Source organism: Ictidomys tridecemlineatus, chromosome 4, assembly GCF_052094955.1.
Source record: "Ictidomys tridecemlineatus isolate mIctTri1 chromosome 4, mIctTri1.hap1, whole genome shotgun sequence".
Lineage (NCBI taxonomy): Eukaryota > Metazoa > Chordata > Mammalia > Rodentia > Sciuridae > Ictidomys > Ictidomys tridecemlineatus.
Genome location: NC_135480.1, coordinates 73,665,067 through 73,674,610, shown reverse-complemented (window position 1 = coordinate 73,674,610; position 9,544 = coordinate 73,665,067). Strand labels below are relative to the sequence as shown.

The 9,544-nt window shown below is 42.2% G+C and overlaps 1 protein-coding gene across 5 annotated transcripts in view; it reads left to right on the top strand.

Moving 5' to 3' along the window:
* The first annotated feature begins 1,554 nt into the window (after positions 1 to 1,554).
* Me3 (malic enzyme 3) overlaps positions 1,555 to 9,544 on the top strand; it is a 191,731-nt gene continuing 183,741 nt past the window's right edge. Inside the window, exons 1-2 of one of the 5 annotated variants that reach the window (XM_005323295.4) lie at positions 1,555 to 1,828; positions 2,188 to 2,385. In XM_005323295.4, the coding sequence (XP_005323352.1) occupies positions 2,203 to 2,385 (183 nt within the window). In that variant the 5' untranslated portion in view covers positions 1,555 to 1,828; positions 2,188 to 2,202. Of the gene's footprint in view, positions 1,829 to 1,885; positions 2,386 to 2,506; positions 2,647 to 9,544 lie in introns of those variants that run through there. The other 4 variants (XM_040285075.2, XM_040285073.2, XM_040285074.2 and 1 more) reach the window with 4 other exon arrangements.

Genomic DNA, 9,544 nt, shown 5'->3' with positions numbered 1-9,544 from the left:
GTTTCTGATGAGTTGTTATGGGTCAGGTACCAAAGATGGAAACACATACAATCTCTGCCCTCAAGATGTTTATAGAATGGTGGAAAGATATGCAAATATATGAGCAGCATTAAAAGGAATTAGTTAGTACTCTTGACTGCAGACAATAAAAAATCTGACTCAAACTAGTTTAAGAATTTTTTTAAAAGATCATTTATAGTCTAAATACACAGTCCAAGAACAACCCTGACTTCAGGCATTTAAACTCTACTGAATGAGGCTCCAAGGATGGGTCCTGGAAATCTATAATCTCACCCCTGCCTCTATCCCTTCACTAGATGATTTTGGTTCTGTTTTGGAAAGCACACTTTTATATAGATCATTTAAATTACAAATAGGAGATTGGACCAGAGAGGGCAAAAACTGAAGAAGATAATGATGCCCAACGAGATGAGGAAATCCTGGACTCAGACAGGAGCTGCCTGGACTAAACACATTATGTATCATGATGTCTGCTTTGTACTTAAAGTGTGTGATGGGTGGGCTTTGAAGGGCTGTCAGGAGAGACTTGTGCCATTTGCCAGGCACACAGTATGAGGGTTCACAATCCTTATCAAAGAGGCTCTTACTTCCTTTTGTTCACCTAAAATCAATTTTGTGATTATATGCTAGGCACTGAGCTCAGCAGTGAGGACCAATGGGTTTACAAGCAAAGAGCCTCTCTCAGTGAAGTTTATATTCTGGGGGGACAGACAATAAACATCAGAAAAACAAGCTAAATATTTACAAACTGTTAAGTTCTGTGAAAAGGAAAACCTCTTCATTGTGTATCCCCTAGTGGAGGTCAACATTGGATGGAGTAGAAAAAAAAGGCATTCAGGCTGACAAACCAGTGGAGACCTAAATAAAGAATGGGAATATTCAATTGTTTGGAAGGTTGTAGTATGAACATTTCATCTAAAGGCAATAATAGCAACTGAAAAGCCCTCAAGGGAGTGAATTGAGTAGAGAGGAGAATCAGGGAGGAGAAGGGAAACTAGAGCTCAATGAGAGGGATGAGGGAGTGGGATGAGCTTGAAGTTAGCAGAAATGGGGCTATGGGATAACTGGTAGGCCCCCCAAAGATCTGGATTTTATTCCACACACTATGAAATATTTGGTTAAAAAGGAATCTCCTCATTATTTTGTGGATAAAATACAAAAGCAGGTCTAGATGGGCATCAAGGTCCAAGTCTGGTCCCAACAATCCAAGACAGGCTTCAGATGGTCCCTGAGTTCATCCTGTACCAGCGATATCCAATAGCACTTTCTGCAAAGATGGAAACGTTCTCTGTGTACAACAAGGGGCTCTTGAACACTAGAAATGCGGCTACTGTGACTGAGAAACTGGATTTTAAACTTTATTCTATTTCAACTAATTTAATTTATACACCCTCATGTGGCTAGTGGCTATTGTATTGAATGACACACGACAACACTGAGCACTGCACAACACCTGAGGGTTTCTTGCAGCCAGGGTGTTCTCCAAATGGTGGGAGGGGAAGAGGGTATGCTGATCCCTAGATGCTAACCAGTCTGTGCGTTCAGTCTTTTCAGGATGGACAGTCTCAGAAGCCATCCTGAGCTTCATCTTGTTACTAGGGAGGCTAATATACACGACTGTGAGGAGCCCCACGCACGTTCTTAGGGGAAAACTGGCACTGTGCAGAAAGGTTTCAGGAAGGCTTTTTCCAAAACGCAACAGTCCCGCGACCCAGCCACTGGCGAGAGACGAAAGACAGACCCGCAGCTCCTCGCCCCGCCTGCCCCGCAGCAGGGCCGGTAGACACTGGCTTCACTAACGACGCAGGTGAGCGGGAGGAGGGAACTTAGGCAAACCACCCTACAGGTTTGAGCGTCCAAGGACTTCTAGCTGCGCAGTCGCCTCTGCTTCCCTGGGGTGGGGGCGGGGATGGCGCGGGCTGTCACCCGCACAGGATCTGCTTGCTCTGCTTGCTTTCGCTTTGCCTTTGGCGAGGCCTGGCACACCGCAAGCAGAATGCAGAGCGGGTGGCCACTGAGGAGGGGTGAGGGTTGGCGCTTTTAACCTTTAGGGTGCCCCTTCACGCTCCCAGAGGACGTGTTCCTGGCTCAGGCCGATTGCTCTGCTGACGTGTGGGTACTGGCTGGCTAGAAAGCGCACCTGACCTCGGTCACTTTCTGGTCCAGGTTGGCGCAAGGACCATGGGCGCCGCGCTGGGCACGGGCGCGCGGCTGGCTCTCCCGCCCCGCAGGGCCTGCGGTGCCCTTCGACACTGGACACCCTCCGCACCCGCCCGAGCCTGCCACTCCAAACCCGGCCCGGTGCGCCCTGTGGCCCTGAAGAAGCGTGGATACGATGTCACCAGGAACCCGCATCTCAACAAGGTAATGGTCTGGCTCTGGAAGGGTAGGACGCTAGAGCCATCCTTTGGCTGGAGGAAAAGGGCGCCCCGCCCCCTCGGCCTGGAAAGGATCCTACAAGCGCCCTTCCCGAGGTTTCTGTTTTTGCCTTGCAGTAGCTTAATGTATTGGTTTGGCTTTTTTTGTTTCCCTCCCTCCCCCTCCTACATGGAGAGAGGTGACGAGTAATGCAGGGAGCTTAATTTTTGCAGAAAAAACAATGTGGACTCAGTTAAGATCTTCACGGTGAGTGTGACCTGGAGTCAGAAGACTCCCTGATGTTTTCTAATCCTGTTGATCTTGAAGAGTTCATTTAACCTCTGTGAGTCAGTTTCCTTATCTGTCAAAGAGATATAATTGACATAGGAATGCTGTAAGGCTTAAGGAGAAAACAGAGGCAGAGTTCTTAGCACAGTACCTGGCACCTAGGAGAAAATAAATATCAGCTAAGGTTATGATTGTAATTCTGGGGAAAAGATTAATTTGAGAGTGGGGACAGAAAGGTCTAGAATTATAAAACTTTTAGAGATTGAAGCAGCATCAGAGACCCTAGTTCAAACCTCTCCTTTAACGGAAAACAGACAAAGGGAACATGCCCAAGGTCACCACCTAGCCAGTTCTGGATCTGCCACTGGAATCCAGATCTTTAATGCTAGGATCAAGTTCATCCCACTGTTAATACCAGTACATTAACCTAAGAGCAGACATATTTGTGTCTGGTGGTAGAGTCAGTATCTGGTTCAGAGGATCAAGTTGAGAGAGAGACAAGCAGGAGACCTAGATTTGAGACCTTTCGCCCTAACTACCCACATTAACTTGGTCAATTCATTTAACTTTTTGGAGACTCAGCTTTCTTCAGTCTGAAATGATTATGGCAGACTCACCACTCTTATTTAACTTAGTAATTGTGACAATTAAATAAATTAATGAATTCAAAGTCATATTTTTAACTACATGAAGTGTCCAGTAAATAATTACTACAAAATGAAAATGTTAATAATTGCTTTGACTCAAGATTGTGATTTAAATGTGGCAATCTGTGTAGAAAAGATTTTTTGAGAAGTAGAAACAACTACATTATGCTAAGTTTTGTGATAGTTTCCTACAGAATTACTAGAAGAAGCTAAGGAAAAAAATCTTTCTCTCAAACTTTATGTATTATACTGACCTCCTGCTCCCCCACAAAGAGCCCTTATATACTACCCAAAGTATTTAAGGTTTGTATCAGTTTAGTTATTTTGATAGTAAGTGTTAGAAAATGCAAACTTACTTTAGCACACAAAAGTCTCTTTTAACTAAAAAAAAAAAATAGAGAAGAAAGGGTGAAGGGTGCAGGCAAGGCATGAGTTGAGATTCATTCCTAAAGCTGCAGGTTCTTTCCACCTCTGCAATGTCAGCTTCATTGTTAGGCTCCATCTGATGAAGTGTTCTCCTCCATATGACCTCATTGCCCTATCTACCATACCACACCCACTAATTGAAGCTCCTGTGAAAGAAAAAGAATGCTTTCTCTGAAGCCTCAGAAAGTGAACCTCTCTTATAGATCTGGTTGGATTCTCTTCCCATTCCCAAACCAATCACCAGCAACTTAAGACATTTGGAGCCTATTCCTAGAAGACAGGGTAGGACCACCTGTATCAATTAGCTTAAATTAAAGGGGCTATAGTTTCCCTACAGTAAATCTGAATATTGCCATCAGAGGGAAGAGGGATGGATTCTGGAGAGCAAAACAGAAGGTTCCCACTGTAGGATTCAATCATTATGGCAACAATTGCCTTAAAAGTATGGACATATTACCAACCAGCACTTATCGCCTTGTGGATAGTTAAGAAAATAAAGGAGGTTTGGGGCACCTAAAAACATACTTGTCCCTAATATAAATTATTTCCCTTCTAAGTAATATAATTAGAATGTGATTCATAAATCCATGGGGCCTGATCTTTGTGTGAGTTAGATAATGTTTTTTATATATCCCTGAAGTCAGTTGATGCAGTTCTGGGTGTGAAGAGAGTATCTAGGGTTCTGCTGAGAACCCGCTGGAACCCCCTTTCACTGGTTCTTGGGAAGAGAGGGAAGCAGCCCAGGCAGAGATATATTTTTCTTCCCACTGGACTGCCTTCCTCTGGCTATTCTGACCACCTCCAGTGCTCACCGTCTCCAAGAAAGACTTGAGGCTTCCTGTGTTCTGAGGTTAAACAGAGCTGAAGAAGCAAAAGAGAGGGGCAGCTTCTAAAGGGTCTTTGGTACTGTGGTTAATGAGAAGTTGTCTGGGTAGATTTTCCTCCCCACTAGAATGTGAGCTATTCTAGGGCAAGGACTGAGTTTCATGCATCTGTGACAAGGTTAGTTCCTAAAGAATCTAGCAGTTAACATTAAATTCTCCGAATGTGTTTAGTTGAGTTGCATCTTTCATTGATAGATCAGGAGAGGTATATAAGTTGAAGCTTGAGAGCAGAAGAGTAGTCAGAAGGTAGAATTCTCTGAGAAAAGATGAGCTACTAACCAGAGCAAGCATCACTATTGCCATGTAATCCCTGGGTTCTGGACTCAGCTCTGTTGTGTCCTGGCTGTGTGGTCTGTGATGAATCCCACAAGTTCCTCTGCTTCTGTTATGCCCCTGCTATGAGAATCCTAGGGAATAACCCCTGTGAAATCACACTTAGAAAAGTGTAATGTGTTAAATATTAGGTATTTGTGTGAATGATGCCCAGAACTGAGGTTAGAAGGGCCATGAGAGGTGATCTTGTTTAGAATTGCTTTGACTACGTGGTCACAAAGGAGGGAACAGAATATTAGCTTAGTGGGTCTGCCAGCAATTCATTTTTAAAAAGAAATGGATTAAAATTAAAAAAGAGCAAATGCATTTAAAATTAATAAAATAGGTCTTTTACCAAGTAACCATGTAGAAGGTCTATTTCTACTATGGATTGTAGTAAAAAAAAAAAAGGGGGGGTGTAATTTGGAAGGCATTGTTTTCATCTAACATCATCATTTTCAGAAGAAAAGATAATCTAGAGAGTGAAAGGACTTTACAGAGACAATCTTTGGTTGTAGAAGTGGGCAGAAGCAGAAAGCCTTAAAAATTCCAATCCATTGTAATGCAGTTCACATCTGCTCTGGCTGATTCATGCATAGTCCTATTGATGACAAAATTGGTACTAGATGATTCCAAGTTCCCTCCATGGGGCCAGAGTTTCTAAATAATGCAAATTCATCCTAAGTCAACTTCTAATTCCTATTTTTCTAAACTAACATTCCACTTTTTATATAACACAGTGATGATGACCTGTTTTGTTGCAACAGAGTAGATGCTTGACATCAGCCATGTTTTGCATACTTAAATAGGCAACTAACAACCCCATTTTATAGGGTTTTCTTCATATTCAGATGTCACCAAAATTTCTGGCCTCAGCTTATTTATATCTTTGTATTTTATCTTTTATCTTTTTTTTTTTTTTTCCCAGAGCTGGGCATTGAATCTAGGGCTTCACACATGCTTAGTGAATGTGTGCTTAGCACTCTAGCCCCACTTATATCTTCTTTTAGGAAGGGCTATCCTATTCCCCACTCCCCAAGCTAGAATTGAGTCCCTGGCATTTGTCTTATCCCTCTGTTTCCTTACTATCATGACCGATTTTTTTTCCACCCCACCCAGACCCTGAGGATAGAGACTGACTTGTCGCATGATGTTCTCTCTGCCTGACTTGAGGCACTCAGTAAATATTTGTTCTTTATCTCTGTCAAGTTGTGGCCCTTTCCCTCTCAACCTCATTAGTATTAACGTCACTACTTCACAGCTCATTGCCTAGATCATGCCCACACGCAGCCCATTTTGGAGGAAATGCACCTATTTTGCCCTAATCTTTCCAGACTCTCATTTTACCAGAGGATCATGTTATTTCCCAGAGTGCACCAGCCTCCCCCTTTGGCCCCAAAACCATTGCTGACCCTTCACCTGCTTATCTGCCTTTTTTTTTTTTATCTCTTGAGTTTGATGTTCAGAAAAATAATGAAAAGGGTGAAAATCAAAAATCATGTGATTGTGGACCAGCATGTCTCGTGCAGTGGGCCCTCAGATACTTCCAAGCATGGCAGGTGACAGCCCTTCTATGTGGAATAGATGCAGTTTGATTGGGGAATGTGTGCAGACTTAGTGGCCCGCAAAGCAGCTTTGGCTACACATATGAGGTGACAAGTTTCAGCTGAATCCCTTTTGCGTTCAGTGGTGGTTTTTTTAGACTCCCACACAGCCAGGACTTGTTGTTGAATGAACTATATATTTTTGTTCAGTGGAACTTGATATTGCCTCCTTTGGGTGTGGAGAATCTGTCAACACAGGCTTGACTCACCCAGGAGATGATGATGGGTTTTGTGAGGAATTAGAAGTTTATTGGTGATGCCATTTTCTGCCCTGAGGCACATAACATAATATGTATTCCTGGAATCTCTGCTTCAAATATGATATAAAATTGGAGCTCCTGATTGACTGGGAAACAATAGGTTGTTAAGTAAACATGACTTCCATATGCAGCAATTTACTCTAGATGTGAACCTCTTATGCAGTGACTCAGGACATTGAAGCCCAAATACAATTCAGATATTTTAGGAAAAGTTGAGCAGAAGCAGGGTGGAATTAAATCCTTCCCTGTTAAATACAGTCCTAGCTTCATGGGATGGTAAGCATTTGGTGTTGGAGCTTTATTCTTAGAACAGCTAAACAAACTTGTATTAGTTAGATGAAAGGTCAGGTAATTTTAGCAAAATGAACCCCAAATACGGAGAATTGAACAAAATGGGATTAATGTCTCTCCTATAAACAAGTCAGGTAGGCAGACACAAGTTGGCACGGAGTTTGATTTTGTCATCCTCACTGTGCATTTTATACTTTATTGTCTAGGAGGGCTTCTCTCACCTCCACTGCAGATTCTATACAGGAGCCAGCAGGAAGGAGAAACACCTTTTTTTTTTTAATTAGATAGGTTAATTTTTGATGACCTAAGGAACATTATCAAAATAGATTTTTTGGTACATCATTTAGAAACTGATACTGATTCTATCTATTAAAGAATATTCCTAATATGACTGATATCTTTCAAATTAATCCCATGGAGAAACACCTTTTTAAAGGGTACCATTCAGGAGTCTTGAAATCACTTTTACTCACATCTAATTGGCCAAAACTTGACCATATGTACACTTAGCTACAACGGAACCTGGGAAATGTAACCCTTTGATGGGGGCACCCACATTTTCAACAAACAATTGTATACCATTAAAGAAAGGGAGAATGGATATTTGGGAATATTGACACAAACTATTATCCCCAAACTTGTCTTCTTTAGCTGTCGGTTTTAACCCAAACTTTAAAATCCGTCTCTTTCTCAACATCCCGAACCTTGTTCACACCCTCATCATTTCATACTTACCTGTGCAAAGATCTCCTTATTGATCTCGCAATTTCTCGTCTTTTTCAATCCACTCCTGTGTCTATCAACCACACCCTGAGTGGCTAAGACCCTGCACATATTCCTGACTGCTCTCTTTGTATCAGGTACCATATTCAATCCACCAGAAAATCCTTGCTCCATCCTCAGACTAAATTTGAACCCCATTCCTGTCACTGCAGGTTCCACCTGTTTCAAGCCGCCAACATCTCTCTGCTGTATTTAGGCAGCAGCCTCCCCACTGGTCTCCTTGCATCCGCTTTTGCTCCTCTTCTTTGTTTTTGACACAACAACACGGTGATCCTTTTATATTGTGTGTTAAATAGACAAGTTTATGATCATTATGAAGACTTCAAAAATGTTGGCTTGTGTTTATGAAAGTTAATTCATAAATCACACCACTTTTCTGTGCAAAATGTTTCTAAGACAAAGACTACAATGCCTGGCATGATGTGGTTCTCTTTGATCTCATCTTTTGCTATCTGTCTGCCTCACCCATTGCTCCAACAGCATGGTTTCCTCACTGTTCCTCAAACACTCTAGGACAGCTCTTACCTAGAGCCTTTGTGCAGGCTCATCTCTCTTTGCAGAACACACTTTCCCTAAATAGGCTAAATAGCCTAAGTGGCTCCCTCGTTCCCTTCTTCCAGGCTTCTCACTTTCTCAATGAGACTCACTCTGACTACCCTAAATGAAACTGACCCCCTTAATGTGTTCACCCTTCATCATATTTGACACTTTCTAACATATTATTAAACTCACTTATTATTTATGTTATTTATATTATTATTTATATTTCCTCAGTATAATTTAAGCTCCATTTAGGCAGGAATTTTTGTCTATTTGTTCATTGATCTATCTGAGGTATTTAGTTGGTGCTCAGTTAACAGATAGTGAATAAGCGAGTCATTCAGAGTCATCTGCTGAGGCTGTCTGTTCTCATTCCTTTCCTTCATCTCTCCTTTTACCAAAATCCCCTTCTTTCACTCTAGAATCTTTCCTCCCTCAACATCCCCATTGGTGGTGTTGGCATATCCATGTAGGCTATGAACAAATCTCACATTGGCCCTTTTTGTGTCCAGGGGCCTATCATAGAGTGAAGTGCTGAGCTGGGGACAGCAAAAAGATGTTTGTTCTGTGTATTTCCACTTTTATCAGCATTAAACAGAACCCAGGGAAGAAAAAGACAAAAATGGTACGTTAGAATTAGAGATGGATGGAGGCAATTCTTGAGGCTCATGGAAAAACTCAAAGAGATATCTAGGGAGTGGACCAGATGTTGGAAGGCCCTAGCTTCTGTCAATACCTCCAAATTCCTGGAACTCCCACCCCACCCTCCACTTTGACTTCTTGGAGTCTCTGTTCCTACTCCAAACCCCTTCAGTTTCCCTGGCCCACAGGAGCCCTGATGAAGATAAGAGAGAGCCTCATCTCCCAGGATCTGAAAGTTAAGCCAAGTGTGGTGGGTGCCAGGAGCTCAGGAGGGAGATTTGCTGCTCCTGGATCCTGAGGTTGATACTCAGACAGTATGTTCTTATAAACATGTTGCTATAAATAGTTGAATTGTTCTCCAGAGAAAGGGTATTATGTATTAAATAAGGATTTGTGTGATCATTAGGAAGACTTCAGAAATGTTGGCTTATGTCAATGAATGCTTAATTTAAAATGCAAAATGCTAAATGGAATCTAGCATGTGTTAC